Consider the following 19,071-nt stretch of genomic DNA (forward strand, 5'->3'; position numbering starts at 1 on the left):
AGGCACTGTAGCTCTGAGGATTCAGAGTCCAGACATCAAAGACCTCGGTTTTTTTCTGACCCGGTAAATGGAATCTCCTTTTCAGAGCATGGTGAAAAGCCCATGGTGTGGTCCGCAGGGTCCGGCTGTTTGGGAGTGCGGGGATTGAGGGCTTCTCCGGGCTTCCTCCTCTGGGGTCCTGCAGCCCCTGTCTGTGTTCCTCCTCAGCAGCAGTATCTGCAATAACTTGAACATAAAACGTAACTTTTTCAGAACTGTTGTAGTATCAGTATGGATGAAAATGGAAACAGCCATCACAACTGAGCGTGGCAGGGCGTCTAGAATCTGCCTCGACAGAGAGAATCATACTGGTGCCGTGCGCGTGGATGTCTGTGGACAGCTTCCTGCTGTATTTGCAGGGGTGGCCAGCGCTGAACTGGAGCAGAGGAGGGGACTTGGATCTGGTTCTTAATTGATTTGTGCCATACTGGTGCACATTTGCCTGATTTCAGTTGAGGTGGGTAGCACCCCCATTACTAAAACCGGGGTGCTTTTCCTGTCAGTCCATTAAATTCCCTCCCGTGGCCCAGCTCCTGTTGCCCCACAAGAGTACCATTAAATCCCCGTTGCGCCCTTCCTTACCCGTGTTTGGCGTGGGCTCGGCGCTGCGTGGCTTGCCTGGCAGGCGAGACGTAGCAGACAGCTGGTCAAACAAATGTTCTCAGGGTCTGCGTGTTGGGACTTCAAGCTGTGCTGGCTGTTGGGGTAGGGTTTTCTGAAGTGTAGCATACTGCACGAACTTTTTTTTTTGTTTCCCCCCCCACCCCCAGGAGGGTGGATTCTGCAGACATAACTGAAATACTGTTCGGGTCTCCGGGATTCTTTCAGGTTTCCAGCAGGAGCTAGCTTTGTGCGATATTTGCTTGTGCAGACCTGTAGTGCCACTCCTCAAGCACCTGATCTCAGCAAGAGAGGGTGGATCTGTACAAATACCACCCTAGGGCTAGTTGCAGGAAGGAATGGTGTAATAGAGAGTCCATTGTCATGGTGATCTGGTGGAAAACATCTAATTGGTATTAGTTAGGTCATCAGGAGATCAGTGAACAATTCTTATTCAGTCCGAGTGATGGAGGTTAAAGACTGCGCCTGGGATTCATTTAGAGGTCACTACGCCAAAACAGCCCTTGCTTTAGTGTGGGAATAGTGCTGCCGAGGTAGAAAGGCTGCGTTTTGAGGTTTATAGTATTTTGAGGAAATTTGATTGACCGTTCTTACGTCTCGGCTCCAGGCAGGGGTAGTAGAGATTAGGAAGTCCTAGGAAAGTTGCATTTATTCGTTCTCCTCGTCATGTCTGCTCTAAAACTTGGGGGACCTGCCTTTCAAGGCTGATGTTTTTTTCGTGCATCCAAAGAAATTTGATTTAGAAACCTTTATTCTACAAAAGGCAGCAGACGCAAGGCACATGTTAAAAAAATAAAAATGCAAAAATGGAACTGCAGTTTTGAACGCTGTGAATATCAGTAGCACTGCCCATCAATATGGATTAATTGAAATGCGTAAGTGTAAATTAACAGCCTGTAGTGTTTTGGGAGACCTTGTTATATGTGAAGGAAGCAGTGTTTCTTGTGAATATTTAAATTTTCAGCCTAAATTCACCTTGTTGTGGAATATCTGGACATTAAACTACTACCTACTATGGGGAAAAGCCACTTACACTGGTAGTTCATCTTTCTTAATGATCCATTCCCCCCTTCTTTCCTGTCCTCTGACCACAGGAGATAAGTCAGCGTAAAATGGCTTCTTCTGATTGGGTTTGTTCTTTGTGAAATGTATGTAGGTTACAGCAGGAATCCTGCTGTAATTCAGGATGTAACTGTGGGGTTTAGCACCTGAGAAGAGGCGGATGAGCCTCTACTTCTCTGCGCCAACCTGTTGAAGTTTTCTTCTGGGTGTTTTTGGAAGTTGTGAACGATTCCTATATGTAGCTGGATGTACATCATGTGTCGCTACTTGCTTTGCAGCCTTCAAGCCCAATGGATCAGATGGGGAAGATGAGGCCTCAGCCGTATGGAGGAAACAACCCCTACACACAACAACAGGGACCTCAAGCGGGGCCACAGCAAGGACATGGCTATCCAGGACAGCCGTATGGGCCACAAACTCCTCAGAGATATCCCATGGGAATGCAAAGCAGGACGCAAAGTACAATGGGCAGCATCTCATATGCACAGCAGGTAGAGCACCCAAGCTTCTGTGGTCTCTGTTTACAGCAGGGGAAGGCAGAAGAGCAACAAAGTGCTGTGTCTTCTGAAGGGACCAGCTTCAGCCGGGTTGGAATCAGTTGTTTAGGTAAAACGGCATTTCTCTAGGCTACGTGCTGCGCCACACCTGGATCCAGGTGGGAATGATGTATGAGGACCTCTGGAATCCTTGCTTCCAAGAGAGGCAACGGCAGAGCTGTGAATCAAACAAGGGAAAAATAAATAGTGAGGGGAGTAAGATATTCTTTCTGCTGTGTTTTGTTAGGGACACGGTTCTTTACAGAAGAAATGACTTCAGGTCAGTGTTGGTTCATTACATGATCCAAGTGGCTCCTGCTGGACTGTTTGCAGGATTCAAAAGGGTGCCTAAAGGGTGCTTTTTTTTTTTTTTTTTTTTTGAGCAAGCAGGCTTTCCTTTTGATGTTACTATCATTGAAGGGTGGTCAGATAGGGATCCCTAAAAACTTGGTTATGGTGCCTATAAAAATTTTGTTACTGCCAAGAATAATGTCATAGACAAGTGACTTTTGCTATTGTCTAGGAGGCTTCCCTTACATAGGTAGTGGCATTGTCGGTACGTTCCCAGTTAACTGCTCTGCTCAGGCCTCTGAGTCTTTTTTTTTTTTTTTTGAGCATAATCGTACTTTGTGTGTGTATGTAAAATACCTTCATAACTGACATAACTCTACCCTCTTCTTCTGTAGATGCCTCCTTATGGACAGCAGGGCCCCAGTGCATATGGGCAGCAGAGCCAGACTCCGTATTACAACCAGCAAAGCCCTCATCCCCAACAGCAGCAGCCTCCATATTCTCAGCAGCCTCCATCCCAGACCCCTCACTCTCAGCCTTCGTATCAGCAGCAGCAACAGCCCCAATCTCAACCTCCACAACTTCAGACATCGCAGCCTGCCTATTCGCAGCAGCAGTCCCAGCCACCCCATCAGCAGTCCCCGACTCCGTATCCTCAGCAGCAGTCCACAGCCCAGCAACACCAACAGAGTCAGCCTCCCTACTCCCAGCAGCAGTCGCAGTCGCCCTACCAGCAGCAGCAACAAACTCAGCAGACGGCTTCCGCGGCTCTTTCTCAGCAGTCATCCTCATACCCTCCGTCACAGCCGCAGCAGCAGCAGTCTGCGTACTCCCAGCAACGCTTCCCCCCTCCTCAGGTAGGCTGTCACCTGCTGTGTTTCCTTCTGTAAGTGTTTTTTAAAGAAACTTGCACAAATCATTTTCTTTGTGCATGAAAATCAGTTGAACTACGCCATCAGCAAGTTGGCTGGAATGGTTACAGTAGGAGATGTGCTGCCTTCTCTGTTGTATCTGGATCTGTATCTCTTACAGAGAGATATTGTGGTGGTAGCAGGCTAAGCCACGCTAATACTGCAGTTTTGAAGACTAGCGTCAATTGCTGCTCATTGGCAATACCAGTCTAAAGGATTTTGTACTGGCATGGTTCTCGCGCTGTGGTCTGCAGGAGTTCTCCAGGTGGTCTCCAGAGCTACTTGGTTTAGCACAATAGCGGAGCGCAGTTTGCAGAGAGACACGTAGATGGTGACGGAGGAGTTTGCTCTTAAATGTAAAACTCGGCTTTAGGGAGGAGAAATAAAGCAGCAAACACATGGAATTGAAGATAAAATCATGAAGCAGATTAGCAGGTTTTTTTTTTTTTTATAAGTTATTTTTATTTTCAGCAAGGCTTAATAGTATTTTAATAGTTATGTGAAAAGCTAGCTGGGAACTTTCAGCAAAAATTGTGATGCACCAAAGCTGGCTTTCAAAAAGTTGAAGATTTTAATTGACTTGCCTTGTTTGTGTAATGAAGTACTTAGAGCTATCATAAGATGTTAGAAGAGCAAGAAGCCAAGTGGGCAGTCTCCCAGGACACTCTCTGTTCTTCAGGATCTGTAATAAGGGAGAGCTGGAGAATTACCATTTTGTCGTGTTTTAGACCTCTTCTCCCAGCACCCTCCATAGCAGTCGGGCAGTGTTTGCTCGGAGCAGTAAGCGTGCTGGCTTGAACTCTTTGCTGTCTTATTTCCTGTTTTGGGCAAGTGTCACCGAGGGTACATAATTCTTCCACAATGTGAGAATATACCAGAGTGATTCCAGCAGAGCCTTTATTTTATTCCCATTTGTGGTTTGTTTTTTTTTTTTTTTTGGTGTTTTCTTGATGTTTCAGGAGTTATCTCAAGACTCGTTTGGGTCCCAGGCATCATCTGCTCCCTCAATGGCTTCCAGTAAAGGGCAAGAAGATATGAACTTGAACCTTCAGTCCAGACCTTCTAGCCTGCCGGTGAGTGGTGAGCTGATCTAGAAGTGAATGGGGCGAGGGCAATCAGAAGCACAGCAGGATAAATTAGCACTGGTAGTATTCCACGTGGAAATGGGAATGATGGAGGCTGCCAGTGCTTTTTACTAAGTCATTAGCTTCTGGCTTCCCACTGGAGATTAAATGTAATTTACAAAAGTAATGGATTTGAGAGTAAAGTTTAACCCTAGATACTCAGGTCTGCATATTCTAGCTAAAAGATTTTTCTTTGAGCTTTCCATTTGCAGCGTCTGAAATACCTGGCTGCTGTTAGAGTAGACCCTGACCTTCAGGGGAAGGCGCCTCGTTTTTATTTTATTTTCTTGTTCCTTCAGCCTGCTGTTGCAATGGCAAGTAGCAGACCTGCAGCGCGGTTCCCTTTCCTGTGTCACTGGATCCTTATACTGCTGATTTAAGCTCCTTTGGGCCAATCTGACTGAACAGTTGGTGAAAAAGACAAGTTTATTAGTACCTGGAGTGAGGAAGATCAGTCACAGATAGCTCCTTCCTTGACAGATGGGGAATTATATTTTCTTTTGCATTCTAAATCTGCTTGCTGTATGTACAGTGAACGGTTGGGTATGAGATCAGTGCCGAGTATTGCAGTACATTTTGGACCACAGTAGTTTAACTGTGGGTTAAAACTTCATCAAGAAAATGGAGAAGGGTTAAAAGTTTAGATTATTTTGCACAAGTTGGGTCTGTGCCTCTGACGTGGAGGAAGAGTTTTGAGCTGCCAAGTTCTGATTTTGCTGGTTACTTTCATAGTAACCAGTAGGAAGTGAGTGAGCTTTTATTTTTTTATTTAGCCACTGGCTAAATCAGTTTTCTAAGCTGCAGTTGGATTGGTCAGAGGAGAGCGAGCTGTGTATACAGCAAAGTTATTTTTTGCTCTCAGCAATGAGAAGGGCTTTGTTGTGAGCCCCTTGAAATAATTCCTTTGGATTGTGGGTACAAATTGTCACCCAAAATACAAAGTGATTCTAGTTCTGACCACCTAATGGGAGTAGTTGTGGGTTGTTTCTTTTTTCTTTCTTTTCCTTTTTTTTTTCCTTTTTTTTTTTTCCTTTTGGACCCCCATTACAAAGATTTAATTTGTTCTGAGGCCTGGGGAAAAAATCCTTTTAAATAGCATGTTTCTTTCCACTCTGCCTCTCCACAAGTTCTTCCATGTGACCCATCTTCTGGTGAAGAGCGTAGGAAAAGTGAAGCCACTGAAGTAATTGAAGAAATTGCTCTAGCTCCGAACGGTGGGAAGTCCTGTTCAGTGGCATTGTTGATAGAGCCTTCATGAATCCTACCAATCAGCGCCCTCTGACTCAGATTATAGGCATTAGTTGCTCTGCTTAGCAGAAGTGGCTCCTTCTCAGCACCAAGTGGGAGTTTGTTTTATACCTTGTGGTTAAATGCATTTGGCCCCTTTCAAGTTTTCCTTTTTCCCAAGCAGTTTAAGAAAAGATACGCATCTCTGCTGGAAGAGTGAAGGAACCTAGAAACCAGGGAATTTGATCCAGTTTAAAAGTTCTAAATGTCCACCAGTTTCTGACGATGTGCTTTAGAGGTTTGATGAAGAGAAATCCAGGGTGCAACAAATAGGTCCAGCTTTTAGAATTGGCCAACTGTAAAGCTTGCTTCTGTTTTAAACAGACTTTGTAGTCATCTTGTTTTCCTGACTTTATCCCCAATTAATTTGCATTTAGGAAGTCAAGCAGTCTTTAGCTTACCCAGCTCTGGTGTAATTTTGGGTAAGCAAAAATTAAAAAAAAAAAGGAGACCCCTTGCAGAAACTCACCCTTATTCTTGTGTGTTTCGTAATTCCTCCTCGTCTTGTTAGGATTTTGTAGGACAAGACCAGCACCCCTGTCTGTAAATTGAGAAATGCAGCACACGGTGATGCTGTGGAATGGCGTAAAGGGAGGACCTCAGAGGTGTGTGGAAGCCAATGCTCTGTTTCGGTGATCAATCTCTTGCACAAAGTTTGGCCTGGGGATGCTTAGAAACAAAAGAGCTATGTGGAAGGGTGCTATCAATTTCTTTTTATCTTCCTTATATTGCTTAGTCTGTCTGTTTTAGAAAGTTTTATCCTACTCGGGAGGATTCCTGGATCCCTGTTTTGCCATTATGTATGACTTACAGAAGCATAGTTAGTTTATGGGCTTTTAATTTTTTGTGGAGTTCTGAGCCCTTTTCCAAGCCTCAGTGGGCGCTGTGGAATGGCTCGCTGGGTATCTTGGAATTGGGGCAAATCGTGCCATGCATCACCTTTGATTAAACATAGATCAGCTCCAGCAGGAAAAGGAGGTTGCTGCTTTTTAGGTACTTACGAAGTGTTAAATTTATGTACCCAGTGCCTTTATAAGTCTTTGGCCTTTACATATCAATGTTGTACGTCAACATTAGCGTTGGAATTTTAAGTAATAAAGGGGGGAGTGTTCCTTAGCTGATCCCATCACCGTTTCAGGAGGTGGTGATCTCCTGGATGGTGACATTGTCACGTTCTTCAACTCCTGTGAGCTCTTGGTGCCTTTGTTAGGATCTGCCTGAGAAATGTTAGGCTGATCCTTCTGGGTGAGGGTCTTCAAGAGCTCTTCTTGATAATGATTTTTGTGTCACTAACTAAACTTTTTCCTGATGACGTTCCCATATTCAGACATTTAACAGCAGAAGAGTCAAATTACTGATTTCTCTAATGCTTTGTCTGCTCATCAGCAAGTAGCAAAATGTCTGGTCTTCCATTTCTGCTTGTGTTACAGGCTGTTCTAGCTTCAGTATTTCCTGGTTTGTTGTTCCCGTTCTAAAGATTATTCTTGCTGTATTGTGGGGGAGAATGCTGCTGCTGACTGGATCTCACTGGTGCCATTTAGAGAGTAATGCATCCACGCGAGTGTCCTGGCTGGTGCTGTTTTCCTGTGGCAGGCTAGGTGAACAATTTCTCTGATGAATTTGCTGCTTCCCTAGGGAGTCCCTGTCAGGATTGCAGCTAAACTAAACTTAGATTGCTATTGTGTATGGGAGAAGTGAAGTGTACTCTTTTGTGTCTGGGTGTAATAGAGGAATAGTACTCCTCAGTATAAATCTGTTTCTCCCAGGAGATTCCCTAGTCTCTTCTCCTTAGCAAAAAATTCTTCCTGGCAAGTTGTATCCGGTTTATTTGGTGTCTTTACCTTTTGAGGCTTGGATTGAGAGTCTGTAGGAGTCACAAATTTACAGTGTTTGGCTATTAATTACCTTCTGCTTAGGCATGGAAGGTGCTGGTAGCAAGTGCAGGGGAAGCAAATAGGGTGCTAGGACATCCCTTTGGGTTTGGATTATAAATGTGTTTGACTGCAAAGTTCTCTGGAGTTTTAGGTTTGTTGGGAGGAATTTTGTATCTCATTCTGAAACACACAGCAGATTGTTGTCTTGCCCCAGTCTCTGTCTTACGGGCTGCCTTGAGGGAGCAGAGCGCAAGTTCCTGATGTCTTTGAGATGGATGAGGAGCAAAGACATCCAGACAGCGGTTGCTGCATCAGGCTGTTTAGACCTTCCCAACTACAGAAGCTGATAGCTGTGCTGTTAGGACTTCCAGGTCAGCCCTAAAAGCCGTTTATGAAGCAAAACTGATTTGATACCAGTATATACTGGCTGTATTGGCTTTTCACTGGATCTTCTGGGATTTCTGCAGTGAAGCTTTCCCATCTGTGGAAACCAAAACTTTTGTGAGAGGTGGTGTTTTCAGCAGTGCTTCGATAGGAAGGATTCTCCACAGGGTGGGACTTCTGGCCAAACCAGGAGGACGGATACTGGCGAGGTCCTGAAATGGCAAGGTTGTGTTTGAGTTTTTGTGGTAGTGAATACATAATGAAGCAAAGTGGGGAAGTTTCAGAATTCCCACCCCAGAATGTCCTTAGTTTGTTTTGGTCAGTGTACTGCATAGCCTGAAGGAGGAACCCCATCCCTGTTCCGGGCAACTTATTTTCGTCTTGATGTGGAGTGGGAATGGTTTTAATCTCAGTGTTTTTGCGCTATTGGAAAACTGGTTTGCTTATTCAGTTGCGTTTCACTTTGGTTCCTCTCTGACTTCAGGCCTGAAAAGTGTCTTGTCAATGGCAGAAAGGCATATAACCAACTGAAACCAAATTCCTGATCCACCATTAATTTCTGAATGTGCATTCTGGTCTACGGATTTAGCAAAATTAGGTTTTGTGGGGAGGGGAGAGGAACGAGGCTGCAGAGTTTTGGCTTGTGCAGAAAGAACCGCTCTGTGAATATCCCCAGCAGTTGTGGCTGGGTTTTTTTTCTGTGTTTGATTACCTCTTCCTTTCTTAAGTCAAGTAGTTTCTGAATTTGGATGCTGGAGGTTGTCACGGAAGCACCGTTTGGATTTTTCATTCTTACAAAGTGGTCATTTCAGCTTGTGCTGTGTAGGTGCTTGAAGTGGAATAAAGTTGAGCTCTGTCAGCTGCGTCCCCTGACCTGGAAATAATCAATGCAACAGGCTGAAATGCAGAAAAAAAACTGTCTCAAAGCTGCTGTGGATGGGGAGGGAGGCGCAGCCCAGGAAATGAGCGTTTTCTTAAAAATTCTCTGAGTTCAAAATGAATCATTTTGACAATTTCTTTTGGGGGAGGGGAAAAGAACCTTTTACGGTTGATTTTACTGGTCACTTCAGGCTCTCCTTTTTCTCCCCCCCCCCCCCCCTTTCCATATGGGGCTTCCTGCTTCTGTTTGGTTTCTCTTTGGCCTTTTGAGCTTGTCTTATTGCTTGCCTTGAGAGAGGGATTAGCGATGTATGCATTTCAAAGCGGGGCAGTTGCACGCTGTGGTGCTTGGGCATCCCAGTGGATATGCAGATAAACGCGGCAGCACCCGCAGGCTTGCCTCGAGGAGCACAATACCTGAAACACTGGTATCAGAGAGATTGGTGCATTCCACTTTATGCTGATACGAAGGTTTCTATCCCAAGTTCTGGCAATACAGGGAGTTGAAAATGTGGTTTTTTTTTTTTTTTTTTTTTCCTTCCTAACCAAGGCTCCTCTGCCTGAGCTTTTCTTGATGTGTGATTGTGGCCCTTGCTTCTGTGCGGTTTCTTGAGAAGGCTGTGCCTTTTAATTTTTTAAAATTTTTTAAATTTTTTTTTTTTTAAATTTTTGCTAATAGTGGACAGCATGGAGTGCTGCTTACAAAGCCACCCTAATCTTCCAGCCACTCCAGTGACATGTTTGGTGCCTGTGACCTGCTTCTCAGGGTTGCTCAGCTATTTGTCCATGTGGCAATTTTCTCTCCTCCCACCCCTTCCTCCGGGTTCGAACTGAGCTAATCCCTCCCGCTACTGGGGAGGAAACTCCCCACCCCGCAGAGCATCGCCGGGCCCGATCCGGGCTGCGTGGAGCCCTTTGCCGGCAATAAGCGTCCCTTGGGAGACGATGCAGCTTCGCAGGAGCGGAGCTGCGCTGTGCTCGATGCCGGGCTGGTTTCCTGTTTCTATTCTGGTCTCGAGCTGCTCGGCTCTGCTTCCTGCCCGCACGCCTCGCACAGATTCCCCGAACCCCCAGCCTCTTGTTTTTTTTAGGAGCGATTTCGGTTACGGACCCGACTGAAAGAGGAGACCTCTGCGTGGAGGGGGACGGCAGGGACGGCTGGCAGCTTGCTTGGGAGAGGACGGGCTCTGGCCGGAGCGACTAGGCGGGACAACGTTTAATCAGGAAATTGCTGTAGGATGACCAGTTCTGGTCTTGGATGCTGAACAATAGTCTGTGCTCTGTCACATGCATCCCCTGTGCTGCCGCAGCCTGGAAATACAGAGCCGCTCCTTGCACCATCGCTGCTGAGGCCGGGTGACCCTCTGCTTTTAAACACGTTTTCAAGAAGTTGTAGGGCAGGGAAATCAGTTTTTCACTTCCTTTTTGCTGCTGACTTGGTCTCATTGGAGAGCCTTTAAAATGTGCGGAAGCCTCTTGTCAGTCTGATGTCGGACATACAAGCCTCATCCTCTTCCCTTTCCATCCAAACTTAACCCTGCACGAGGTTCCGCGCTGTGCAAGGGAGGGCTGGCGTGACCTTCAGCCGCTGCGTGGAGCAGTCGCCGGGATAAATTAAGGTGTTTAACTTTGGCTGACAGCGCTGCATGCGTTTTAAATGCTGCCACACCTGAGCTTTCCGTCTACAGGAATCGTTTTCCTGTTTTGGCGTGCTGGATGGACTTGTCTCCGAGGCGTGCACGATCATAAATGCCGTGGAGAAAACTGTTTCCACGTGGGGCTCAAATGCAGGGCACGGCGGGGGCCCAAGGCTCAGCCACACCGCTCAGATGGGCTTATGCCTGCACCCTTATGGCTACGAGTTTTGCACCGTGATTTCAAACAAATCCTGGTAATTGGAGGAGGAATTGTGTTATGGTTTTTATTATAATTTTGAATCAGGTCTTACCTAGGAAAATAGAAACCTTTGTTTTAAAAAAAAAAAAAAAAAAAAAGAGTTGAATTTCCTGAAATGACAAGAAGTGACATCTCTAGGAATTGACTGTTCTGGCACCCTGACCCCGGGGGTAGCACCGGGCATACGTCAGTGTCTGGCACGGGCCAGGTTTCCATGGTTATGCTACCTCTTCCCATGCACGCTCTGAGCCAGGGCAAGAGGAGGATTTCCTTGATTCTTTCCAAACGTGCCTTCAGTTTCTCTGTCCCATCCACATCAGCGGTACCTGCCTGCGGGTGTGGTATTGCGGACAGGTTCTTGACTGCGAGTGGTTTCTCTAGAGATGCCCCAGCTGGCAGCGTCAGGGTCTCTGCCATAGCCCCTCGTCGCTCCATCGCGGGCTCCTATGATGGACTTTGGGAAGGAGCTGCCAGCTTTCAGCTGTCTCTTCAGCTGCTTTTTCTGTCCAGAGGGCCGCCAGATCCGTCAGGCTTGGAAATACCTGATGCCTTAGAAATCTTGTTCTCTCCTAAAAAATCTTCCTTCCTTCTGCTTTTTTAGAAATTGATTCTGTCACTCTTAATTGTTTCAAAGAGGCTAATAACAATACTAAAAGCTGAGTTGTCTTAAAATCCAAAGTATTGGCCTGAACAGGGGCCTTCTTAATTTTTTAAATTATTTCAAACTCCTGCCTTTGCTGCGTTTCTTTGCCCACCCTAACTCGTGTGGTTGGCATGGTGGCATAATCACGTGCTGAGATGACTAAATGCTTTGGAGTCTAAATTGAACACATCGGAGACTCGAAAGTGCCTTCCAGAGGAAGCACTGCTGGGGAATTGGAATATCCTTACGGCTGGCAATGAGAGGGTAGCTTCCTGCCTCTTACGTGATTTAGCTTTTTATATGATCTGGGGTTTGTCTTCAGACTGAAGTAAAATACTTAAAAACCTCTGGAAGAAAACCAAAAGCTCTTTAAATAAACGGGTTGTGGTCTGCCATCTGAGACCCGTGCTACTTTCTCACTTGCACTTTCCTTCCCTGGTGTCAGACCGGCCTTTCGATTGATATGATTGATTTGTGGGTCTCACTCCTCCTGCATCCCCAAAACCCTCCAAAAAACCAATGTCGCTGAGAGCATCCTCAGATGCTGCTGCCACGTTGCTGCTCGTTGTGTCCTGGGGTCCTCCATGGGCTCCTTCTTCTTTCCTGCAACTTGTTTTAGGGTCACTGTTGAAGCCGGAGATTTTATCCTTCCATTTGGCAACGCTGCTGCTGGGTGGCCAGGCCACCTCCTGCGTTAGCCAAAGTGACGCTACTCCGTCAAGCAAAACTTCAGCGTTTACCGCTGCTGTTGGAATACTTTATGTTGTGACAATGTTTAGGTAAAACCTGGACTACTTTCTACAAGCTGAGCGGCTTTCCAAGGGTTAAATGGAAACTCTTTTCTGGAGAGTTTTGCTGCTGCGTTTCCCAGGGTCCTGCGGAAGAGCTCAGCACCCAGCGCTCCCCGAGTGGGAATGTCTGCCCTTCCGCACGCTGGGTTTTCCCTTCAGCGACATCTTGTTCTGTGGATGAATCGCGTTACTCCTTCTATACTTGGCGCTGCAGCTACAGCTTTTGAATCTCTCCTCTCCAAAGACCGAGGATATGAAATTTGTTAGTCTGCTCAGTGTTTGGAGGGGGGAGGAAAGTCTGCCCCCCCCCCCCGCCCTTTTTTTTTTTTTTTTTTAAAATTTTATTTGGAGGGGGGAGAGAAGGAGGGGTGGCACAGGGTGGGAGCAGTAGATGTGATTAAAGCTCCTGCCGAGTAGATCTGTGGGAGTGGAGTATCGACCTCTGAAAAATCAATGGCTGCTGCGGTAGCAGAGCTGGCTGTTTTGCAAGGTCTCCCGTTGCAGGAATGTAGTAAAGCCAGCAGCACTTCCGTCTGTCGTCCTCCCTTTTTTATTTTGTACCTGCTTTCTGCCAAACGACCAGACTCACCTAGATTTACTGAGGTGGATTAGAGCAGCTTATTTTTGCAATCAGAGTAAGATTTCTTGTGTGACACTGAGCCCCTCCTCCTGACAGCCTCCTTTCCAAATGCTCTTTTTCCTGCAGTGCAGCTAGAGCCAGCAGCTTCTACCAGTGTGTCTAAAGCCAGGCTGGAAGAATGAGCTTTTCAGCTTCTTTTTTGAGCAAGGAAACTGCACGAATCTTCTCTTGCATGTTCTAGTCCCCATCTTAGGTTTGTAATTGTCAGCGCTGATACCTGAGAGGAGCTTAAACTCCTCGTAAGGGAAGGGAATATGGACTCCATCTAGCAGAGGCTGAAGCCTTGGTAGCGTTACCTTCCTGATATTTGTTTTAGTGGGGAGGTGTTTTTCCCTTGAAGTAGTAAAAGTCTAGGACCTATTTCCTTTACCTAAGGGCTGCTTGGGTGAGTAAGTGGCACGTAATAGGACTGAAATGTTTTTATGCATGCTTGGTTTTATAACCAGGATCTTGGGTTTTTCTCCAGCAGAGCTTGCTGCAGAACCCGAGAACTGGCTAGTTTCTAGTTGCTCACACGTGGTCCTTGCTCAGATCTGAGGCTGAGCTTCCAGGGATGTCTCTGAGGGGCCAAACCCAGTGATTTCATTGAATAATTAAATCCCTTTGTTCCTTCCGATTGCTGATCTTGTCCCATTTTGAAGTGGTGTATAAGAGGAAGAGGCAAGGCCATGAATTTAAAAAGCTTTCATAAAGCACAGGTGTACTGTGCAGCTCGTGCTACTATGGCAGCGATCTTCCTTCTGGGCATTCCCTACTTCTTATGTCAGGAGAAAGTCTTCTTTCCCTGTTAAACTAAAAGCAAACTTTTCAACACCTTGGAGAATAAGACGTAAGAGCCTACATGGAGGCAAGCTGGTTTTGGTCAAGGGGACACCAGCTTGTGTTGCTAGGCTTTGCTTGTGTTTGATTAGTCTTTAGTCATGTTGGGTAGCTTGGGAATGTGGCTGAACATGCTTCCCGCACGTGTATAAACACAAAATCAATAACAGGTAAACCGTCAGCTTTAAAATATGTATTTTTGGTTTCTACCCGACTCCTCCAAAAGTATGACAGGGTACGGAGTGCATAGGAACAGAGGGTTAACAGGGTCTTTCACTTCACTTTAAATTCCAGAAATGTTCTAGATGCAGCAAGAGGTTTTATTGGAGAGACATCCTGCACGCATCCTTCCTCTTCCTCCCCTCTGTCTCTTGTCCAGCCCATACACGCACCAAGAACGATGATCGTTTAGAAGGTGCTTTTGGTGCTGTAAAGATGCACTCATTAGCTTCTGCACAATAACCAATGGTAGAAGAGCAGAATGAGACGAATGGTGGCCTTCCCTGGTGAAACTTGTATATTTTTGGGGATAGGACAGGACTTGGAAATCTGCTTTGTCTTTGGAATAGTTCACTTTCCTTCTCATGGCGATGGTAGGTCTTCACGTTTTCACCCAGGGTGTTCAGCGAGCCTGCGGCTGCCTACTAAACCCTAAGAGCCAGTGCTCAGTGGGTTTCGTGTTTGTGGTGGGACATGCTGATGGATTTTGTCAGGATTTTAGAGCGTGGCAGTTGAAATTGAGCTGACGGTGATGCAGAGCTTGCAGGAGCATGAGCCCTTTCCAGTGGGCCTCCAGTGAGCTGGACCAGCTCGGAGACTGAAAAACTCCCTTCTGACTCTGATTTGTCGGCAAGAAAAAACTTTGGAGACAGCAGTAGATTACAACTCTCTCCAGATGAAAAGTACCAACTGGATTTCTGCTGTAGCTGAAGTTGTGTTCCCCAGCTCCAACTTCTGGTTTCTCCTGGGGAAGTGGTCTGGAAGAGGCAGACAGTAGGCAGGAGGGCGGTGGCAGGGCTGTAGAGCCCTCCCCAGACCCTTCCCTCACATCTGGGGAAATCTCACGTCAGCTTTGCAAAGCGTCTCCTTGGATGTGATGTGAATCTGTTAAGTCTGGTGTAAATGGAGCACGGTGAGGTCTCCGGGCCGCTTTGTGTTAGGAGATAGAGTGCTTTGTGAAGCATAAGATGCAAGATTCCGTTGCCTGTACTGTAGAAGGAGGAACGAGTCTATCCATTTCCCCGAAATAGCAGGGAGATCCTAAGCTTGCCAGTCAGCTGTGTAATTTTTGCGATAGAGAGGATTGAGGTATTTTGGGTGTGGAAATAAAAAGGGAAGGAAAGGACAAGCTTGTGATTTTTAAGTGTTGATAGTTCTTGAATGAGTGGAAAAGAAACTGCAGAGAAAATGAGATTGTAATAGAAAGTAGGTATTTCAATTAGTCAGAAGCAATGAAGAGACTTTTTCCCTTTCAGAAAGAATCGGGGAATAAATTTAGCCGTTGTTCTCTGGTCTTGCTTGTAAGCATCTTTATGGAAACAACTGGCCTTACAGAATTTATAAGCTCCACCACATGCTCGTCTCTGGCTCATAATTTCCTTGAGTGCTATCTAGTGATCTGATAGTGCCTACGATCATTACAGCCTGACTGCGCGCCTTCCCTCTTCCCCCACGCTTTTCATATGCACTTAAGCTGGGGCTGGGCAGGGGAGTCTAAAGGAAGGCTGCAGTCCCCAGCGAGGAGATCAATTTGCTTTCTGGTCAGTCTTCCTGCTCTTCCAGATCAGTGGGATGGGCCAGAGCGGAGCCTTGGATCTCTTTTCCTCTGGGGTTTTGTTACCTTGATCTTAAGTATTTCTTGTTGTTTCATCTTTATGTTTGTTTAACAAATGAGCTCGTATCAGATAGTGAAATGGTGGTTCCTTTTTTTCATATAAAAGAAACCTTGCTGTTTCCAGCATAAACTCACCGGCTCCCTTGTGTTGGTCATGCCAGGACTTGCAACCCTTTCCCTGAGATAGATGAACTCCCCTGCCCCCTCCTTTGGGTACCAGATTGTGTGATTTCAGGCATGGTTTTGTTGTGGTGTGAAAAGAAGGTGTTAGCTGCTGAGTCCTTGTTTGTCAGCAGTACTGACAAACCCATGCTGGCATCGGCGAGGGCTGGGCAACCAATCGCAGCTGGAACAGTTATCGTTTCAGGGTCCCCGTGGGCTTCCGCTATCAGGTCACATCCCAAAATAACACTGGGCAGTATTTCAAGTGAAGAAACTCAGGCTTTGGGGCTGCAGCCAGCCTGGAGTGTGAGATTCTGTGTGAAATAGTTGGAATCCCTCCAGCGTTTTTGATCTGCATGGCAGATGAGCAATAAAATGCATAAAAAACACATTGGAAACACGTGAGGAAATTCTCCAGACCCTGACGTTTCCTTCAAGTTGGCAGAGTTACTGCTGTCGAGCCTCACCTCCTGTCTGGGCTCGACTGGCTGCGCTCGCGGGAGGAGGGAAGAGGAGAGCCCTTCTCCTGGTGCTGCTCCGTCTTTCCAGGTCTCCTCCTGATGCTCCGTGGGAGGCAAATACAACCTCCCTGGCCCTCTCCTCTTGGGCTTCATCCAGAACCCACTGACGGCAGCAGGTCTCCATTATTTCAATGAGGTTTTCTTTTTTTAAAAGCTTCTCTGCTACGGCCGTCCTTAAAACAGTCTGTGGAGCGATTGAGAGATTTCTTTTTCCCCTACTTTGTGGTGCACTTGAGTAAGCGGGATATCAGAGCTGGAGGGTGTCCTTTAGTTAAAAAACCCCAACACTCTGTGCTTTGATGGTTGGCATCCTGAGAAAATAACTTGATAGGTGGAAAACAGCTCCTTATTGATTAGCTGCTTGCATTTAGGCGTTCCAGTCCCCGCTTCCCTCCTTCCCCTTGCAGGAGTTTCCCTTCTGAGAAACTTCGTCCTGCTGAATAACACCCTCAGAAACTGCTGCTGTGCTGGCAGAGCGTTTCTTCCCTGGGAAATGACTTTATTGTTGGAATTCATAAAACTTACAGATCTTTAGAGGTGCAAGTCACTTTATGAGTTACTTGATTTTTATGGTCCTGTTTCAGTTCACATCCTAACATCCAAGAAAGGTTGACATGTAATTCACTTTTAACTTGCTTAAGCTGACGATCTTCGGAGTCTGATCCACAGCCATGTAACTAGGCGGCCTGCTTTTCCTATATGTGAGGTCTGTGATGGTATGCTAGCAATGCAGAGGGGCCCTCGCTCGCATGTCTAAAGCAACCCTTGTATTAACCTGCTTAATTAAAACTGAATGTTTTTAAATGACTTGCAGTACTTAGGTTAAGCTTTGATGCATAGGCAAGGCCGAAGACATCAGCTTTAAAGACTGTTATCTAGTTACCTAGGAGTTAATTTTCAAACAGCTTTTAACATTGCTTCGTTTTATGTCTTGCAGATATTTTCATGCCTGGCATTACCAAGTCATATCCTCTTAGTCGGCCCGGTTCTTGTATGAATATTGCTCCTACCACGTAGCAGACAGTGACCTCAGATCCTGGAGGCAAACCTTCTCTTCTGCCTCTCAGATAACAGAAGGAAACTTCCGCATTTCACCTTGCACGCTTGCTCTGTATCTGTCCTTTCACGCCAGTATTTTATCTCAGGCGTACATTTATAATGTGTTTTTTCCCGTTGAGCCTAAAAATCTCACATCTAAGTAGCTGTAGGTTCTGCCCCTCTGGTCTGGAGGTTTAACTGCTCTGAAATGCCATACCCGCGTAAGCTCACGGTGGTGGGGATTTTAAAACTGTAAAGGGTTTTGGCCTTCGAACTTCAGTCACGGTGAAAACAGTGTTTGCATGCATTTGGTGATTCAGACTAAAAGTATCTTATTCTATTTAAGGGACATACCAGTATTTCCATCCAGTTTTAGGTTGTACTGAATTGGTTTGTGGACGTTCTGATCCCTTCATTGACTTAGAGGGGAATCTAGTTGTGTATCTCATGCTGGTGGATGAAGTTTGATGGCAGCGAGTCTCAGGGAGAGGAGTGTTTTGCTCTTGATTGTTTGTGTTGGTTGATGCTTTTTAATGCAAAATGTTGGAAATACTGTCTCTTTACTCCCACTCCAGATGGTTTCCGCAGTAGGAGTGTGGGGTTTGTCAAAGTTGTCCAAGTAGCTGCATAAAGGACTAATGCTTTTGATGTTACAATAGGAAGGTAGTGAAAATTGCAAGAAGTCTTAGACACTATTTTTAGGCTTTTTCTGCAGTTTTTTGGCTTTCATTGAAATAAAACAAAGCGCTTCTTTTTTTTTCCCCCCCTCAGGAAGATAATAGTTCAGCAGTAAGCAAATATACCTCTGAGACTGTTGTGCAGGAAATGGTCCCTCAAACAGAAGCAGTAATGGAAGGGGAGGAAGGACATGCTATGCGCTAAGTCATCCCACCAAGTGACTGGTGCTTTCATTTGCCAGCGTTTGTTAGAAGCGTTTTGATCAAATTCCACCGTTAAACTAGACAAGATTGCCTTGCTGCAGCAGACAACTGAACGTGGCGCAGCTGATGCCCAGCTCTCCCCTTTGTCCTCCCTGAATGTCACTGTCTGTCCAACAAGTGTGATGAGGTTGTTGGATATCTCCCTGGTCGTGTTTTTATTCTTCCTTAACTCCAGTTTTCCACTTTCTAGGATGTGGTGCCGTACTGTCCTCCAGCTTAGATGATGGGGATGTGCTGTCACAGCCTTTTCACACATCACCTGGCAGGCAGGTGTTACAGAGCGATAGGGCTCTCGCTTGCTCCTGAAGACCGATAAGTTTGCAGTATCTTGTGTCTGAGGTCCTTCCGCACTGCACGGAGCTGGGAAAATGTTATCCGAACTGCTGCTAAACAAGGCATCACCCAGTCAGTGTAAATGAGACCAGGGTGTCCAAGTTATTTATCAGTTGGCTCGGCCTTCCTGCGTGGTGTTTTATGTGAGGTTGGCTCTGTTCATGCTGGTCAGAGGGAGTCAGTCTGAAATACCTTCAGGGCTCAGGCCAGAGCACTTTTGATCCAGGGTTGATTGCTTTGAAAGACTACAAAGGATGGGGTGAAGTCCTGGCAGGCTTTGGTCTGCCACTTCTTCACCTTCTGTGATCCTTTGAATCTCTGGCAGAGATTTTATCTAATCACTGGAATAGTTATAACTTCCCAGCTTTCTGTTCAAACGTGCCACCGCTCACTCTGTCTTGGACTACGTTCTCCAAGCCTGAATAGCTGATGCACCTTATTATCA

The 19,071-nt window shown here is 46.1% G+C and overlaps 1 protein-coding gene across 1 annotated transcript in view; it reads left to right on the forward strand.

The window, feature by feature from the left end:
- ARID1A (AT-rich interaction domain 1A) overlaps positions 1-19,071 on the forward strand; it is a 60,597-nt gene that overhangs the window by 21,364 nt on the left and 20,162 nt on the right. The window contains exons 2-4 of the mRNA XM_054223523.1: positions 2,001-2,213; positions 2,945-3,406; positions 4,420-4,533. Of these exons, the coding sequence (XP_054079498.1) occupies positions 2,001-2,213; positions 2,945-3,406; positions 4,420-4,533 (789 nt within the window). The remainder of the gene's footprint in view (positions 1-2,000; positions 2,214-2,944; positions 3,407-4,419; positions 4,534-19,071) is intronic.

The sequence above is a fragment of the Rissa tridactyla genome, chromosome 18 (genome assembly GCF_028500815.1).
Source record: "Rissa tridactyla isolate bRisTri1 chromosome 18, bRisTri1.patW.cur.20221130, whole genome shotgun sequence".
NCBI lineage: Eukaryota > Metazoa > Chordata > Aves > Charadriiformes > Laridae > Rissa > Rissa tridactyla.